This window comes from Oncorhynchus tshawytscha, linkage group LG08 (genome assembly GCF_018296145.1).
Source record: "Oncorhynchus tshawytscha isolate Ot180627B linkage group LG08, Otsh_v2.0, whole genome shotgun sequence".
NCBI classification, from domain to species: Eukaryota; Metazoa; Chordata; class Actinopteri; order Salmoniformes; family Salmonidae; genus Oncorhynchus; species Oncorhynchus tshawytscha.
The window spans coordinates 25,465,487-25,483,325 of record NC_056436.1 but is presented as its reverse complement, the minus strand read 5'-3'; the positions used below and the strand labels follow the sequence as shown (position 1 = coordinate 25,483,325).

The 17,839-nt window shown below is 42.5% G+C and overlaps 2 protein-coding genes and 1 pseudogene across 3 annotated transcripts; 2 read left to right on the top strand and 1 right to left on the bottom strand.

The window, feature by feature from the left end:
- Window positions 1–4,667: 4,667 nt before the first annotated feature.
- tmx4 (thioredoxin-related transmembrane protein 4) lies at window positions 4,668–10,630 on the top strand. Its single transcript, XM_024415476.2, has 8 exons — window positions 4,668–4,940; window positions 5,460–5,575; window positions 5,728–5,773; window positions 5,872–6,000; window positions 8,390–8,435; window positions 8,538–8,639; window positions 9,216–9,279; window positions 9,371–10,630. The coding sequence occupies exons 1-8, from the start codon at window positions 4,723–4,725 to the stop codon at window positions 9,490–9,492; spliced, it is 843 nt and encodes a 280-aa protein (XP_024271244.1). The 5' UTR covers window positions 4,668–4,722; the 3' UTR covers window positions 9,493–10,630.
- A 218-nt stretch (window positions 10,631–10,848) lies between these two features.
- On the top strand, window positions 10,849–13,586 carry hao1 (hydroxyacid oxidase (glycolate oxidase) 1). Of its 2 annotated transcripts, none has more exons than XM_024400236.2 (9): window positions 10,849–11,131; window positions 11,683–11,834; window positions 11,952–12,052; window positions 12,143–12,297; window positions 12,419–12,594; window positions 12,702–12,793; window positions 12,869–13,027; window positions 13,118–13,187; window positions 13,305–13,586. In XM_024400236.2, exons 1-9 carry the CDS (start codon window positions 10,995–10,997, stop codon window positions 13,370–13,372), a joined length of 1,110 nt encoding a protein of 369 aa, XP_024256004.1. In that variant the 5' UTR covers window positions 10,849–10,994; the 3' UTR covers window positions 13,373–13,586. The 2 variants fall into 2 exon arrangements, with proteins under 2 accessions (XP_024256004.1, XP_024256005.2); XM_024400237.2 differs by having other exon boundaries at window positions 11,003–11,131; window positions 11,748–11,834.
- A 380-nt stretch (window positions 13,587–13,966) lies between these two features.
- Window positions 13,967–16,691, bottom strand: LOC112246876 (annotated as a pseudogene).
- Between the last annotated feature and the right edge of the window lie 1,148 nt (window positions 16,692–17,839).

Genomic DNA, 17,839 nt, shown 5'->3' with positions numbered 1-17,839 from the left:
TGATTTCTGATCAAATAATCATCAAAGACAGTAGAGGGTTTGGGCTCACATGTACAGGACCACACCATAAGACCATACATACCTGTACAGGTTTTCCAGCATGGGTGGTTGAAAGGGTTTGGATCCTAAACAACTTGACCTGTGGCTGGTGTGCGTGTGCAGGACTACTGCAGGAGCTATTTCAGCTCTAACTCTCCCACTCCCTCCTCACGTGGTGAAGAGCCGTGAGTATGTGGGTGAGCTACAGCATGTATGTAGTTTATATGGTATGTGTGTGTGGTTGATATGGTGTGTATGTAGTTATGGTATATGTGTGTGTGGTTGATATGGTGTGTGTGTGTGTATGTAGTTGATATGGTGTGTGTGGGGTTGATATGGTGTGTATGTAGTTGATATGGTATGTGTGTGTGTGGTTGATATGGTGTGTATGTAGCTGATATGGTGTGTATGTGTGTGGTTGATATGGTGTGTATGCACTTGATATGGTGTGTATGTAGTTGATATGGTATGTATGTGTGTGGTTGATATGGAATGTGTGTGTGTGGTTGATATGGTGTGTATGCGTTGGGGGATGGGGAGCAAGAAGCAGATGAAACACTACATGGCTTGTCGAACATTTCATTGTACACCCTTTTGCTGGTCCCCCCTTTGCTGCTATGGACTTCGCTTTCTGCACAGGGTCATTGTCATGCTGAAACAGGAAAGGACCTTCCCCAAATTGTTGCCACAAAATTGGAAGCAAAATGTCATTGTATAATGTAGCATTAAGATTTCCCTTCAATGGAACTAAGGGGCCAAGCCCAAACCATGAAAAACAGCCCCAGACCATTATTCCTCATCCACCAAACTTTACAGTGGGCACTATACATTTGGGCAGGTAGCGTTCGCAGCTGAGCCATTGTTGCTGCTAGACGTTTCCACTTCACTATAGCAACACTAACCAGTTGACCGGGGCAGCTCTAGCAGGGCAGAAATTTGACGAACTGACTTGGATAGGGGGCATCCTATGACGGTGCCACGTTGAAAGTCACTGAGCTCTTCAGTACAAGCCATTCTACTGCCAATGTTTGTCTATGGAGATTACATAGCTGTGTGCTTAATTTTATACACCTGTCAGCAACAGGTATGGTTGAACCAGCCGAATCCACTAATTTGAAGGTGTGTCCACATACTTTTGACCAAGTAGTGTATGAGGATACAGTTATGAGTGTCCAAAAGAGCTAAGGAATGTGAGGGAATGTGTGTGTGTGTGTGTGTGTGTGTGTGTGTTTGTGCATATGTATTCAGAAACCATAGGTCTATGCGTACCCTCTTCTCTCAGGCAGTGCTAAATAGAGAATAGTGTTGTTACAATGTGGATGCAATGATAGACTGTAGAGGAGATGTGAGGACACACAAACAGGCAGAAAGATTGCCCCTCAGAGCCAAACTGGCAGCCGGCCCAGTGGCTGGGCCTGAGACTCCTGCTGTCCATAAGACACCTAAAAGTGTTGGCTGGCTCAGCTGGGTCTTTGGTGGAAAAAGAAAACGATGCATCTACCTGATGACAAAGACAAATTGGTAAGGAACATGTTATTTATTCATTCTATAGAGAAACTTTAGTGGATTCATCTTTTTCTCTGTAGATTCATTTACGTTGCTGTTATATTCTTCCTCGGGTTGTCTGCGTTCAAAACAGAGGGCAAGGCTAATGTATTCACTTTAATTAATGTCTGTTTAAAGTAGTGGATGTGTAACGGCAGATCTCATCTTCGTCTGAAGAGGAGTAAGGATCGGACCAAGATGCAGCATGGTAAGTGTTCATGATGATTACTTTAATAAATAAACTGAACACTATAAAATACAAAACAATAAACATGAATGAAACAGTACCGTGTGGCGACAAAAACCCTCACACGGAAACAAACACCCACAAACCGACAGTGAAACCCAGGCTACCTAAGTATGATTCTCAATCAGAGACAACTAACGACACCTGCCTCTGATTGAGAACCATACTAGGCCGAAACAGAAACCAAACATAGAAAAACAAACAGACTGCCCACCCCAACTCACGCCCTGACCATACTAAATAAAGACAAAACAAAGGAAATAAAGGTCAGAACGTGACAGGATGACTTTTGTATATTAACTGTGAGAATCTTACTAATATACTGTATGTATGATATAAATACGATTATGGGAATGCAGTATTTAGGGGCCTACTTGCAAATTCAATTAATAAATTACAGTGCTGCAAGGATTCTGACACAAACACAAACATCTGCCCACATCACCCACTTCCTTGCTGACCTTCATTGGCTACCTGTTCCTCAAAGCCCTAAATGGTATCAGACCTACCAACCTGTCAGATCTACTCTCCCCCTATGAACCTCCACGCATATGGTCAAGGCATGCCAAACTGTTTCATGAACTCAGGACCCGATACTGAACAATGTAGGACCATGCCTTTTGCTCCCACGACCCACACCTTTGGAACACCCTTCCTGACAATCTCAGGGCTGTTCAGACTGTCGGGGCTTTTAAAGCAGGCCTTAAGACTCATCTTTATCAACTGAACTACACTTCCTCCTAGACTTTGATTGTTATTTTTATGATATGGTTATACACTGAGGGTAGCAAACATTAGGAAGATCTTCCTAATATTGAGTTGTACCCACCCCCCTTTTGCTCCCAGAACAGCCTCAATTCATCAGGGCATGGACTCTACAAGGTGTCAAAAGCATTCAACAGGGATGCTGGACCATGTTGACTCCAAAGCTTCCCACAGTTGTGTCAAGTTGGCTGGATGTCCTTTAAGTGGTGGACCATTCTTGATACACACGGGTAACTGTTGAGCATGACAAAATCCAGCAGCGTTGTAGTTCTTTACATAAACTGGTGCATCTAGCACCTACTACCATACCCGATCAAAGGCACTTAAATCTTTTGTCTTGCACATTCAATTATCTCAAGGCTTAAAAATCCTTTAACCTGTCTTCTCCCCTTCATCTACACTGATTGAAGTGAATTTAACAAGTGACATCAATAAGGGATCATAGCTTTCACCTGGATAGTCTTCTTTCAATAACAGCAAGTATATTGGGCAGATGCTCTACAAAATGCACCCTGATTTGACCATCACAACAGCTCCAACTCAGATGCCTAGGCCACTCCCTGGCCAGCTCCCTCCCACACACTCAGACCTCATGGCACCAATGGCTGTGCCATTTGATCGTGTTGGCACTCTACCCTACTGAGGTATGTTTCTGTACAATCCTTCCAAGTATATACATTTTATTAGCTGTTCTTTTACTTAGTATGTATGACACATGGCTAAAGTAGCAATGATATAAATAATTGTCTTTTTGTCCCACAGGCCATTTGTCCAGAGTGGATTTTCCCACATCCATAAATGGATTTTTCAGCATTTTAAAAGACAAAAAAATAAGAATATTTCAGAACATTGCCTTAAGCGGATGTCATGCAGGTGTTTGTACACTTTTTTCTCTTTTGTTAATTTTGTTGGTTGTTGGTCCATGGGGGGGGCGGGTGGGTCTTGGGGGTGGGGAATGGAATTATTTAATTTATAAATTTTTCTCGGGGGGAACTGTGGAGGGGATCTGGTGGCCTGGCGTTTGGGACGCTGGTGGCCTGGCATTTGGGAGCTTGGGTCGGTGGCTGATGGATTGCTGGTTTGTGTCCCCGTTTTTGACCTTGTGAGAGATCTGTTGACATGCCCTTGAGCAGGGCATTGACCCTGGTTGCTTCTGTGTGTCACTCTGGATGGGAGTCTGTTAGATGACTAATGTGATGTAGTTGTTGAGCGGCTTCACTGCAAGTATATTGTATGTTTTAAATGTTCAATTAAAAAAAAATAACATTTCAGAATTGAAAAAATTATTTGGTGACAGCGAATAAAAAACTCAAGCATATCCCTCCCTCTGTCATGTTCACATTGTTTTGATAGGTGTTCTATCATAATTTACATGCCCATTGCATGTGCATTGCTATACATTACATACTGTACAGATCAGTGTATTTTATACATATCTTTCAAAAATATATTTAAAAACAACAAGCACTTCCCAAATGTAAACATTATTTTTTGTTTGGGGACAGGCAGACACTGTAACTGTTTGCTCATAGAAATTATAAAGTTACAAACCATTAGGGAAAAGAGCAGCAGGGCAGCCTAGTGGTTAGAGCGTTGGACTAGTAACCGGAAGGTTGCAAGTTCACACCCCTGAGCTGACAAGGTACATATCTGTCGTTCTGCCCCTGAACAGGCAGTTAACCCACTGTTTCTAGGCCGTCATTGAAAATAAGAATTTGTTCTTAACTGACTTGCCTAGTTAAATAAAGGTAAAGTTTTTTTTTTTATTAAAAAAAGGTTATAGGTACACTAATTTGTATTAAGGCCTTCTCATTCAGATGCCCATTAACCAACAGAGGGACATCTACGTTTAATTTCCCATGTGTGTGGTCATTCCCTTTTCCCTTTCAGAGTAGAGACACCAATAAATCATTTTTCACTACTTTTAGATCCATCTGTCTGTGGTATAGCAGACCACCTTAAAAAACACACGCACGCACGCACGCACGCACAAACACACACAAACAAACAATGACACACGCACACACTTCAGGTTGTTAGATGCGCCGGTCGACCTTAAAAAAAATCCCTGTTTCTGTTACTTCCGTGTTTAGCGTTCTAGGCAGTTTTCGTTTCGGAACAGCAACATGGCGCAGCTGAAAACAAAACGTTCCTGTAAACTGTTATGTCAAACTAATTCACCTTCATGTAAATTATCATGTAGTCATCTTTTCCAACCACTCCTCTCAATAATATTAGTCAGCTCCATCGCAAGTTCTGCTGTAGCAGAAACAGAGACAGGCGTCCTGACAATAACAGATGCTAACTGGACGGTCACTATGGATGGCGAGTGGATGATAAAGTTGTGAGTACAGTACGAAGTCGTACTGATGATCTGATGTATGCATGTTTGGCGGAAGATGAAAACGGGAGGGGGGAAGGAGGATATATATAATTGAAGCTATTAAGTGCCGAATAAGATTTTAGAGTAAAACTTTTGGTCTAGGTCCAGAGTGAGTATTCTATTCCAATAATTCAGATGTTTCATGTTGAAGTTGATGGAACATTGAATGTGAAACTATGCTCTCTTCAACCTATATAGATCATGCCAACATATTTTCCTGACGTTGAAAATAAGTATTTTCTGGATGTTGAAACCAGGTTAATGTTCAGTTCTGAACGAAATGCTGGAAGGGGGGCCTGAGTGAAAACATTTGGCAACCCCTGCTCTACTGTACTGAACTATATTTTGCCGTCCAAATAGTGAATCATAGACGTCTATGATTGATTCAGATTTGATTTTTAGAACACCTGACTTGTGCTCTGAACACCACCCACCTATAGAATCTCCATAATGTCCATAGATAAATGTGTGTGTGTATAGTGTTGCTCCCTGGTGCCCGGCATGTGCCCAGCTGAAGGAGCAGTGGGAGAGATTCTCCAGCCTGGCAGCAGCCATGGGGGTTTCTGTAGGAGAAGTGGACGTCACTGAACAGCCTGGTATGGAAATATTACGAAGTTGATACTGTTGGCTCTTACTGTCCTCAATATTGTCTTCTCCTTGCTGTGTGAGATTCAATGCCATACCGAGGCTCCTTCTAACCATCCATCTCTCCTTTCTCTCGTATGTATGTGTGTTTCTTTTCTTTCAGGTCTCAGTGGACGATTTTTGGTTACCACACTGCCAACCATTTTCCAGTTAGTATCTCAGTTAACCTTTGACCCTGTCCTTTGATCCATGACCTTTAACCTTTCTAACTTTGTATACAGTATTTATCTGTGTGTGTATTCTACAGTGTAAAGGAGGGTAGCGTGAGGAGGTATGTGTCTGTCCGTGAGGCGGAGGAGTTCCATACATATGTCTCTAACAGGAGGTGGGAGGAGGTGGAACCACTGCCTTCATGGAAGTCTCCTACTTCTCCTCTGTAAATATACACACCATATACAATACCAGTCAAAAGTTTGGACACACCTACTCATTCCAGGGTTTTAACTTTTTATTTTATTTTATTTTTTACTATTTTCTACATTGTAGAATAATAGTGAAGACATCAAAACTATGAAATAACACATGAAATCATGTAGTAACCAAAAAAGTGTTAAACAAATCAACATATATTTATATTTGAGATTATTCAAAGTAGCCACCCTTTGCCTTGATGACAACTTTGCACACTATTGGCGTTCTCTCAACCAGCTTCATGAGGAATGCTTTTCCAACAGTCTTGAAGGAGTTCCCACATATGCTGAGCGCTTGTTGACTGCTTTTCCTTCACTCTGCGGTCCGACTCAACAATCTCAATTGGGTTGAAGTCGGGTGATTCAGGTCATCTGATGCAGCACTCCATCACTCTCCTTCTTAGTCAAATAGCCCTTACACAGCCTGGAGTTGTGCTTTGGGTCAATGTCCTGTTGAAAAACATATGACACTCCTACTATCGCTGCAGAATGCTGTGGTAGCCATGCTGGTTAAGTGTGCCTTGAATTCTAAATAAATCACAGACAGTGTCACCAGCAAAGCACGCCCACACCATCACACCTCTATGTTTCACGGTGGGAACCACACATGCAGAGATCATCCGTTCACCTACTCTGCGTCTCACAAAGACACGGCAGTTGGAACCAAAAATCTCAAATTTGGACTCAGACCAAAGGACAGATTTCTAAATGTAATCTGTTACAGTTACTAGTTACCTGTCCAAAATTGTAGTCAGTAACATAACTTTTGGATTACCCAAACTCAGTAACGTAATCTAATTACATTCCGTTAGTTTTAGATTTATTTCCCCTTAAGAGGCATTAGAAGACAAAAATGTACGTTACCAATTGAATGACATCTATTGCGGGATAAATTAATGTTCAAGTTTCATAGCTTCATATATGGCCATATATGGATGTTAAAATGTACTTTAAGGGTTGGTTTACATTTACAATGTTTACACTGGGATAAAACAAGTTTATATTTGGGGTTCTGATAGAGTATGACAGTTGTACTAAGCTCATGAAGGATTTACAGTGGGGCAAAAAAGTATTTAGTCAGCCACCAATTATGCAAGTTCTCACACTTAAAAAGATGAAAGAGGCCTGTAATTTTCATCATAGGTACACTTCAACTATGACAGACAAAATTAGGAAAAAAAATCCTGAAAATCACATTGTAGGATTTTTAATGAATTTATTTGCAAATTATGGTGGAAAATATGTATTTGGTCAATAACAAAAGTTTATCTCAATACTTTGTTATATACCCTTTGTTGGCAATGACAGAGGTCAAACGTTTTCTGTAAGTCTTCACAAGGTTTTCACACACTGTTGCTGGTATTTTGGCTCATTCCTCCATGCAGATCTCCTCTAGAGCAGTGATGTTTTGGGGCTGTTGCTGGGCAACACGGACTTTCAACTCCCTCCAAAGATTTTCTATGGGGTTGAGATCTGGAGACTGGCTAGGCCACTCCAGGACCACTCCAGGACCTTGAAATGCTTCTTTTGCTGGTAGTGCAACTGATTACATGTAATCCGTTACTCCCCAACAGTCTGTTACTTGAACTCTGTGAAGCATTTATTTGGGCTGCACTCTGAGGTGCAGATAACTCTAATGAACTTATATCCTCTGCAGCAGAGGTAACTCTGGGTCTTCCTTTCCTGTGGCCGTCCTCATGAGAGCCAGTTTCATCATACCGCTTAATGGTTTTTGCGACTGCACTTGAAGAAACTTTCAAAATTCTCAACATTTTCCAGATTGACTGACCTTCATGTCTTAAAATAATGATGGACTGTCGTTTCTCTTTGCTTATTTGAGCTGTTCTTGCCATAATATGGACTTGGTGTTTTACCAAATAGGGCTATCTTCTGTATACCACCCCTACCTTGTCAAAACACAACTGATTGGCTCAAACGCATTAAGAAGGAAAGAAATTCCACAAATGTACTTTTAACAAGGCACACCTGTTAATTGAAATTGCATTCCAGGTGACTACCTCATGAAGCTGGTTGAGATAATGCCAAGAGGGTCCAAAGCTTTCATCAAGGCAAAAGGAGGCTACTTTGAAGAATCTCAAATATAAAATATATTTTGATTTGTTAACACTTTTTTGGTTACTACATGATTCCATATGTGTTATTTCATAGTTTTTGATGTCTTCACTATTATTCTACAATCTAGAAAATAGTAAATATAGAGAAAAATCCAGGAATGAGTAGATGTGTCTAAACTTTTGACTGGTACTGTATATTATACATAAACGTGGAATTTGTCTTGTCTTCTGTAAATATATTCTGACCTTACCTCTGACTTTGTGGATCTCCTCCCTCCAGGATGAGCTGCATGGCCGGACTCTTCAGGCTTTCACTGTGGATCCGGGTGAGACCAAATCTCTCTCTCACACACACACACACACGCACACACACACAGAAAATGGTGTAAAGGTTCCACACTCACTCAGAATCGTGTGTGTGTGTGTAGTGGACTCATGGGTATCTGACGGGGGATTTGGGCATGTCGGTGTGGGGCTCCTACCTCTCCTTTGCCATGGCAACACTTGTCACTGGGCTGCTGATGGGACTGGTGAGTTACACACTAATAATCATTTCACTATATTATTGTATTACTACTAAACCGTTAATAAACACAAAACACTATTTTTATGTCACACAAATGCTTTTGAAGGGTTCTGAACATGTTGAGTATGTCATTGTTCTGAGAAAGATGCCAAATCGTCTCTCTCTTACAGCCTGTTAGAGTATGTAGACACACAAACAAACACACACACACTTCGAGGAGTTTCTCTGCAGTGAAATGTGATCTTATGTAAGAGTGGGAGTGGGAGGATGGCTGCTATTTCAGGACATGGTAGAGGAGACTGGAGAAGCAGCAGGAGGACAGATGTGTGGGATGCACTCAGCTGCTCTTGTGTAACCAGCTGCATTCTACTTAAAGTTTGGAACTCAACTCAACTCCTGCCTACACTGACATTAACCTCTTAACTCATTTAAACTACCTTCATTCTAAACTAGATTATTTACTATAGTTGTATTTATTTTAGGTTGACCCTGTCTAACTTCTCTGATCCTGTCTCAACCCTCCCCTCCACTCAACAGAGCTGCTTTAAACTTGTCTCTATCTCATTGTGTGTGTGTGTAGGTGCTGGTCCTGGTTGCAGATTGCCTCTGTCCTTCCCGACAGAAGCGGAAGGAGGAGAGAGCAGGTGAGAGGATGATCCCACAGAACAAAGCACATACACACACACAAAGACAGTGTGTTATTAGTGCTCTACAGCTTGTGTTTGTTTCGAGCAGGAGTGTGTGTGAGTATGGCGGAGAAGAGGCAAGCGTCGGAGGCAGATGAGGGTGAGGGGTCTAACAAGGAGGAGCCAGAGACACTGAGACAGAGGAGAGGACAGGCAAAACGTACCTCCTAACCAGTGGTTGGAACCTAAATTATTTTCCAATCGTTTCGTTCTGAACAGAACCATTATTTTTTTTGTTACATTCCACTGTTTTCCGACCAGCAAAATAAAGTTCTGAACCGGTTCGAACCAAATAAAAGTTTATATTGTTCCTTTCTGTTCCTTTTTAAACCTCTGAAATTGTACAAAAATAAATAATAATTTGCTCAACATTAAATGACTTCACCAATCATGCAGTGCAGATAGAGCAGCTTGATATGGAGCAGACAAGCTATAGCTCAGTGAGTTGTTTACATGCAGCTGAAATTTTGCGGGTGGAGGAAGCTTGGCTTAAAGCGCTGGGTATCTTGTTGTGACATGCATTATCTGAATTAGGCCCACAGAATTATACCTACGGCGGAGCGGCTTCTTTGGAGGAACTTTGAATGTCTTTGAACTTCAGAGATGGCTTAACATTGAACCAGAACTAGCTATAGCTAGCTAATGAGCTTGTGTGTGCAGAGCGGCACCAGAATTAAAAATACATCTTACCTTTTTGTAGTTAATAAATACAATGTGAAATGTGATAACTATAGTATCCTAACTAGCATTGAAAAAGTTAATCCATTCTTCTCTAATTAAAAATCTCTTTCCCTATCTTCTGAATCACGCTTGTAAAGTCAGTGGGTTACAGCTATGCTTCGGGGGTTCTGATTCTGTTCCTTGGAAAATGTAGTTATTTTCCTGTTTTCTGTTCTGTTCCCTGAACCAGTTCCAAGGGAAATGTTCCCTTCAGACAGGACGACAAAGACAAACATTTATGCTGAACAAAAAGAGTGATTTGACTAATGCTTGTCGTGTGTTTTTAAATGTATGTATGAGGGGGTCTGGAAGGTTTCACTTTTCTATTTTCGTCCACTATTGTTTTCACCCGTTTTTTCTAACATGGTCCAATTTTCTATGATTATCACAATATAAACTTTATTTTCTTAGATTTGAAATAGTTTTCTATTGTTAAGACTGCCATATGCATACATACCGTTTGAGCTAGGTATGATTCTATTATTGATGGATGACTATGATAATGACTGAGTGTTGTTGCCATGTGAGGAGGCCCCTCCATCCTAATAATGGATCATTTAATCACCAAAATAAACATTTTTATACAAAGGCCTCTTTACTGTCTAGTTATGGTTCCCATCTCCTGTCTGTGCTGTGTGGACAGTGCTATCATATATAAGGGTTGTGGGGTGAAGGGTCAGGGTCAGGGTTGCTTAAATTAGAGTGTGTGTGTGTGTATGTTTGAGGGAGGGATTGAGTGGGAAGCAGGGCTGTGTAAACTTGGGGTTAATGATTGCTGGTGGTCAGATGATCAGAGAGGAGAGACTTGGGGGTGTCTGTGTGTGACAGCAGTCAGAGAGGACTATGTGTGTGTGGATCAGGTCGTGTTAGAGTTAGTCAGCCTGTATGTGTTATTGCGTGTGTGGATCAAAGTGTGTTAAAGTGTGCATTTGTCTGTTTGTGTGTGTGTAGTCATGTCTGAGAAGTTAGTGTGTGTGGCTGACTATGAGTCTATGGCCAAGAGAGTTCTACCAAAAGCTGTGTTTGACTACTACTGCTCTGGAGCCGACCAGCAAGAGACCTTGGCAGATAACACTGCTGCTTTCTCCAGGTAACTAGCACATACACTTGCCTATGCGGAGTCTCCAGAAAACACTAACATCCCGTTTTCAGGGATAGAGTATTTTCAGCCTAACTTCCATTTCCCCTGAAAAACGGAAGTGGGAACTTCTTACGCCTGCGACGTTAGGTTACACAGACACACACTGCTGTTTTCTCCAGGTAACATGAACATGCACGTTCTGTCCTGTAACAACTATTGTAATGTGGAGAATCAAACCTAGTTGTAACATTAAAACCAGACAACAAGGCTTCATACAACACTAGTGTAGAATACTGCATCACACACACTGTTTATTTAAGATCTGCACAGATTATGTTCTCCATCATCATCTCATAGAATATGTTAGTGAGGTGCGTTAGAAGTGTTTTTGGGGTGTTTCAGTGCTGTTCAGTTTTTTGTGTGGCTGTTTTAGGCAGACAATATCCTAGAAATCACCACAGTAGTTTAATAATTGACTCACCACCTAACTTCAACTCAAAGTCCTGTTCAATGTCTGACACAGCACTTGTTTACACCAGATCACTTCTCTGTGTGTATAGGTGGCATTTGTTCCCTAGGGTACTGAGGGATGTGTCCCGCGTGGATCTAAGTGTTAGTGTTTTAGGTCAGCGAATCAGCATGCCTGTGTGTGTCGGGGCAACCGCAATGCAGAGGATGGCCCACCCTGACGGAGAGACGGCCACCGCCAGAGGTATGTACACACACACACACACACACACACACACACACACACACACACACACACACACACGGCTGCTTCCAGCCTCTTGTGTATACTGTATGTGTGTAATAAAGCTCCATCTCCTAGCAACCAGAGCGGCAGGGACGGGGATGATGCTGAGTTCCTGGGCCACCTCTACCATAGAGGAAGTGAGGTCATCAGCTGGCGACGGCCTGCTCTGGATGCAGGTGGAGTACTGCTAGATATAGGTTTTGATTACACCACAGTTTACATCACCAGTCTGGTGAACATCTATGACCTATATATAATCCGTACAGCTGTACATCTATAAGGACCGCGACCTCACCCTGTCATTGGTGCGCCGGGCTGAAGAGGCGGGGTATAAGGCCATCTTTGTTACCGTGGATACGCCCTACCTCGGAAAGAGACGAGACGACGTGCGCAACCGCTTTAAACTTCCCCCTCACCTGAAGTAGGAACCAAAAACACACTCATCACCACACCATATATACAGACACACAAACATGCTTCATCAAATAATATATTATTTAAGCTTACCTCTTATTTTAGTGTTTGTGTGTGTGCGTGTGTAGGATGACTAACTTTGGTTCGGCAGAGCTGGCGTTCTCCAGTGCTGAGGGTTACGGTGAGGACAGTGGGCTGGCTGTCTATGTCGCTCAGGCTATCGACCCTACTCTCTGCTGGGAACACATTGCTTGGCTGAAGAAAAACACACACCTCCCTGTGGTCGTCAAAGGTGTCCTGAGAGGTGACACACAACACACAGTACACGCCACATAATGATAAGGCAGGTTTAAGTTTCATGGCAGAGTAGTAACATGTCTATACATCTATATCTACCCTTCTTCCCTCCAGCTGAAGATGCGCTAGAAGCACTTATCCACGGTGTAGATGGGATCCTGGTGTCTAACCACGGAGCAAGGCAGCTAGACGGGGTCCCAGCTACGGTGAGGGAGCCCAACACACACAAACTCTTCAGTAATATTTCACTTCTTGATCTGTGACATATGTTATGTGTGTAGCTGGATGTGCTGTCTGAGGTGGTGTCAGCAGTATCAGGGAGGTGTGAGGTGTACCTTGATGGAGGGGTGAGGAGGGGGACAGACGTCCTGAAGGCCTTAGCTCTGGGGGCTACCGCTGTCTTCCTCGGACGGCCTGTACTCTGGGGGCTCGCCTGCCAGGTACCACTGTGTGTGTGTGCAGATAAAGGACCATATGTGGTTGTTTTACCTACTGCTAAATAACTAAAATGTCAAAACGTGTGTTTGTAGGGGGAGCAGGGTGTCAGTGATGTTCTGGAGCTCATGAGAGATGAGCTACACCTGGCGATGTCCCTGGCAGGTAACCATGGATAATTAACCTACTCTGGCCATTTCCTCCTCACATTGCCTTTCCTCATCTACTAATTCTCAACCTCTCCTTCAGAGGTAAAGGTTGAACCTTGTGTTTTGTCTGCAGGATGTTGTTCACTGGCAGAGGTTAACAGATCCCTCATCAGAAGACCTGAATTCACCTCCAGAATCTGAAGAAGCTGATACACGCAAATTGGGTTTGAAGGCACCAGCCATGTAAAACCTGGTTAAATTAATTTAATCAATTAGTAAGTTGTAGTAATTATCACTGCTTTTCAATAGTTTCCAAAGCACTACGAATTGGATGTAAAATACTCATGACTGTCAAAAATGCCTATCACCACCTGATGTAATTTGAAGCCTCATTAAATCACGTTTCTTTCCAATATTACTGGTGTTGGGGTTTTACTAGCCTTGCGCTTCCAAATCTCATCTCACTGAAGTCTCAGTTTACGAGATTAGGGTTTGACTAACTCTGCTGTATTGACAAAGTCACCAAACTAGGAGACTGAACTAATGGCAAAATATCAATAGTCAATCTGATAAAACAGCTGAAGTGACTTCAGTAGACCAGCAGGTGTCACTAACAGCTTTGACACTGTAAACCTTTTTGGTAGAATTGGTTGTAATGTTGAAAACCTTGGAAAGCTGTTTCCGCATTACACCCAAGCTTAACATTTCCCACCACATACACTCTTGCAGAATCCTGATCCTCTTTACAGAGCATACTAGCAATCTAAACAAGGAGTTAGCCTCTCGCCATGTGTGTAAGTTATCAGAGCAGGTTCATGATTTAATCACATTCATCAGATACAAAACTGTCAATCTACCAGGATGGTTCCCATGCCAATACAGGGTTAATAAATACACACGCTCACAAGAGTTCATTTTGGAGTTTTTACACAAGTATGGGTGTGTTCAACTTGAGTCCTCTGGCAGACCGGTGAGTGCAGCAAGCGTGTTACGTTGCAACAATTACATGGTGTTGCGGAGTTTAGTTGGCGCTGTTGAGTTGCCATGATTACTTAGTGCTGTTGAGCACCGCAAGAGTCTTCATGCCGTAGTGACAGTAGCTGTAGCCTGACACAGTCGTCGTTACCTGTGTGATATACCTGCACACACAGAAGCAGTATTACCAAAACACACAACAGAAACAATGTACCATTAAGATTTCCAGTGTGTAGTCGGCAGAAACAGACTGGCTATGGTGTGTGTATTACCGTAGGGTCTGCAGGAGCGGACTGTCTGAAGTGAAAGACGGATGAGGCCAACGATGCTGCTACCAGGAAGAGCTGGATCGCTGTGTTCACCTGCATGCACGTACGCAAACACATGACTAACCAACTAGACAAATGAATGCAGACTGTTGTTTTACTTGTGTATGACGCATGTGTGTATTTCCCCTTTTTTTCTTCCTACATTTTCAGTGGCAGCCACGATTTAAATGCATATAGGGGAAACACCGGTTTGTGTGACGTACAGAGACTTACCTTACTGAGGGTGGTGGGTTTGAGCTGCACTGTAGCAGGGGTTTAAAAACATACAGACACAGACAGATGTAGTATAAACAGAGCAACGCCACAGATCTAACCGCACTGGACACACTCCCATCCACCTCCTTGTTCATGTATTCTGACCGATGGACTAGTGTCCGTGACAGGCCTGAACCAGCCCGCTATGTGTATATGACTTACAGGAGGGGGGACAGTCTTGTATCTGACGTAGGAAACAGCAGCAATCAGATCGACGTCTCTGACAATCACCAACACTGTCAGGGGAGGTGAGAACACACACAGTCAGAAGAGCACAAAATGAACAACTAATTATTTGGTTCTCTCCCTCTATGGCGATTGTGTGGACATTGATTGGGATTATTAGCACTAAGATTTATTTGGATATTGCAGCAAGGAAGGACTTACATTTCAATACACACAAACACACAAACACACAAACCTGGGATGAGCTGAGTGTAGGGGAGACTGATGTAGAAAACACTGATGAGGATCTTATCAGTCAATGGGTCAAGAGCGCTGCCTAACAGACTTCCTACTGGCCCAGTTGCTGGCTATATAACCACCCAGCTACAGAGACAACACACAGGGTTACTAGAGGGTGTAGTGTGTGTGTGTGTATAGTGGTGGCAGTGTATAGTTATTGTTTTTATTTCAAATCAAAGCACTTACAAAGTGTGTGCGCATGCAGACCACATCAGTAAATCCAGCCAAAGTGAAGAGTCCCAGAGAGAGGTGAAAATGTTGCTCAGTGATCAGGACTCCCAGGACCGGAGCCAGCGTGATTCAACATACACACAGCAGGTTGGGGATGGTCCACGGATTTTCATACTAGAACACACACACACAAAATTTAGAGAACACGTTTAGCAACATTTAGTGCAAGACTGTGCATTGTTGATCGGACTGGAGAATGTGTGGTTCCGTCTGTCTTAATTCATGCCATGACAGCATGGGAAACCAGCCCTAAAAGTATAATCTGATATGGCATAATTTTGCCTTCATCTGGGTAACTTCTTTCACAAACAGACAACAATGAATCTGCCAAGACTACCACTTGTCTTACCACATACCCACAACACCTACCAATTATTTAAACTTGAACAGCCCCGGGTGGTTTCCCTCAGGTCCTCTCCAGGTGTGCTGTTGGCCGGTCTTCCATTACATAGACCTCTCCAGCCTGGAGGCACACCAGACCTCACCGGGCACAACCTCAGCCGAGTACGAGAGAGCCTTTGGGTATAAACTAAAGCCGTTTTCGTTACCCTGCATCCTCTCCGGCGACAGTATCGGGTGACGCTTTCGGTGGAACCCTTCAGCGCGTGGCCGGTAACCTCTGGGGTCGACAGGATTGGGGTATTCGTGTCCTGTGGGGTGTGTAGCTGGGCGACAGAGAGTATTCTATTTGAGTCTTTGCAGCCTCTTCAGCTCTGCCCTCACACATACACCGGTCTGCTGCCGCCATGACGCAGTTGACCAACACACACTTCTCATCGCATTACATTAACTAGGTGCCGTCGCGCACACAAAGTTATCTTTACAAACCGACAACATTGAAAACCGCGAACAAGACGCGACTTAAACTATCTACTCCTCTACACATATCCTGCTGTTTAACACCTTCTCGACAGTTCATATTTTTCTCCGTTTACTTCTCATCCAGCCAGCAACTCTAGCCGATAAATCCATGTTTTCTGCCGTATTCCGCGAGTTTTACGTCTGGTTGGTGGATGTCACTTCAAAAGAACAGTTATCTCGCTGTGATAGTTTGGGTAATTATAAATCCGAGTATGCAGGACGTGTAACCAACTAGCTTGCTGGTTCAGAATTTCATCTTGTACCCTGCCTCCTTTTCTATGCAAATGTTAACTAATTCACACTCCTGCGCACTAAGCGAGATCCTTGACCAAAATAAATTTGCGCCACAGCTGAACAGCGCCTCTGCAAGGAGCTACTTTATTTTACTAAAATGTTGATACTATTTGTAGCTGATTTATTTTACCACACACAGCCTCGAGTATACAGGTAAATTAATGTCATAAGTGTACAAGCATGTCAAATATGAGTTGCGCCTGTCTAATCAGTTTTGTACTTGCAAAAAATATTTGCAAACATGTAACTTTTGACAAATGCAACAACACCAGCAAGCAGGTAATGTGTGAATAAATACTTGCAAACATGTAACTTGATGTGAGAAAATCCAATAATATTTTACAACTGGTGAATCAAAACTACATTTGCTTGTGTCGAATCTGTTTTTAGAGACTAACCTGTGCCAAACATTTGGTAAAAATCTGTACTTGTAAGAGTACTTCTTGCTTGTAGAGAAGATATCTTAATTGTATAGCTAGATGTCAATATCGAACCAATGCAATGATAGACATTTTATTGGCATGCTATGAGCTGCTTTTCCTGAAAATGTCTCTGATACAGCTATTTGTTGTTCTAGTGCAATGCACATCACATGTGACAGCCACATCATGTAGTCATGTATCTGCAGACCAGCGAGGAGGAGAAATGTCTACTTTAGGGACATTTTCTAGGAAAAGCATGGACAGATCGAACTATCTGTAGTACCATTATTATTTGAAACCACCACATGCACATCATCTGTATCAGTGTTAAATTTCATATTGTTTTAATCTATTTGTATTGCTATCTGTCTCAAGTTGTACAAATAATCAGCATGAAGAATACTGAATTCTGTTTAATTGTCAAGTGGACTGAATTCTCATTCAAATAATGTTGTGCCTCTCTTTCAGATCTGCCAAGCACCACTGCTAGCCACACAACCACTGCCTCAGATTGGTTGGGTAAGCTTCTATATAGATGGCCCTGTCCAGGAGTGACGATGTCTCCCAACCCCCTTCTCAGTCCCTAGTAATTATTCTGCAATAGTTTATGCAACACCATCTGGAAACAGAAGATACTATACAGCACTGGTCACCAACCTTTTCTGAGTCAAGATCACTGAGTCAAAATGCATGCCGAGATCTACCGCTCTAATTTTATTAACATGACTTAAAAAATGTAAGCCTGTGCAACATTAACCAATTAAAAACAGTACTGTAGCAATGAGGTTTGTACAGTAAGCTATAGGCCCACTACATTATCACCACATACTGGCTTT

What these genes read in the sequence shown, in the direction of transcription:
- tmx4 (XM_024415476.2), top strand. Translation starts at nt 4,723, where the DNA reads ATGGCGCAGCTGAAAACAAAACGTTCCTGTAAACTGTTATGTCAAACT. An exon ending in ACACTGCCAACCATTTTCCA is followed by an intron (nt 5,774 to 5,871) that starts GTTAGTATCTCA and finishes TGTATTCTACAG; the next exon opens with TGTAAAGGAGGGTAGCGTGA. An exon ending in CTGGGCTGCTGATGGGACTG is followed by an intron (nt 8,640 to 9,215) that starts GTGAGTTACACA and finishes GTGTGTGTGTAG; the next exon opens with GTGCTGGTCCTGGTTGCAGA.
- hao1 (XM_024400236.2), top strand. Translation starts at nt 10,995, where the DNA reads ATGTCTGAGAAGTTAGTGTGTGTGGCTGACTATGAGTCTATGGCCAAG. An exon ending in AGAGACGGCCACCGCCAGAG is followed by an intron (nt 11,835 to 11,951) that starts GTATGTACACAC and finishes TCCATCTCCTAG; the next exon opens with CAACCAGAGCGGCAGGGACG. An exon ending in AAACTTCCCCCTCACCTGAA is followed by an intron (nt 12,298 to 12,418) that starts GTAGGAACCAAA and finishes GTGCGTGTGTAG; the next exon opens with GATGACTAACTTTGGTTCGG.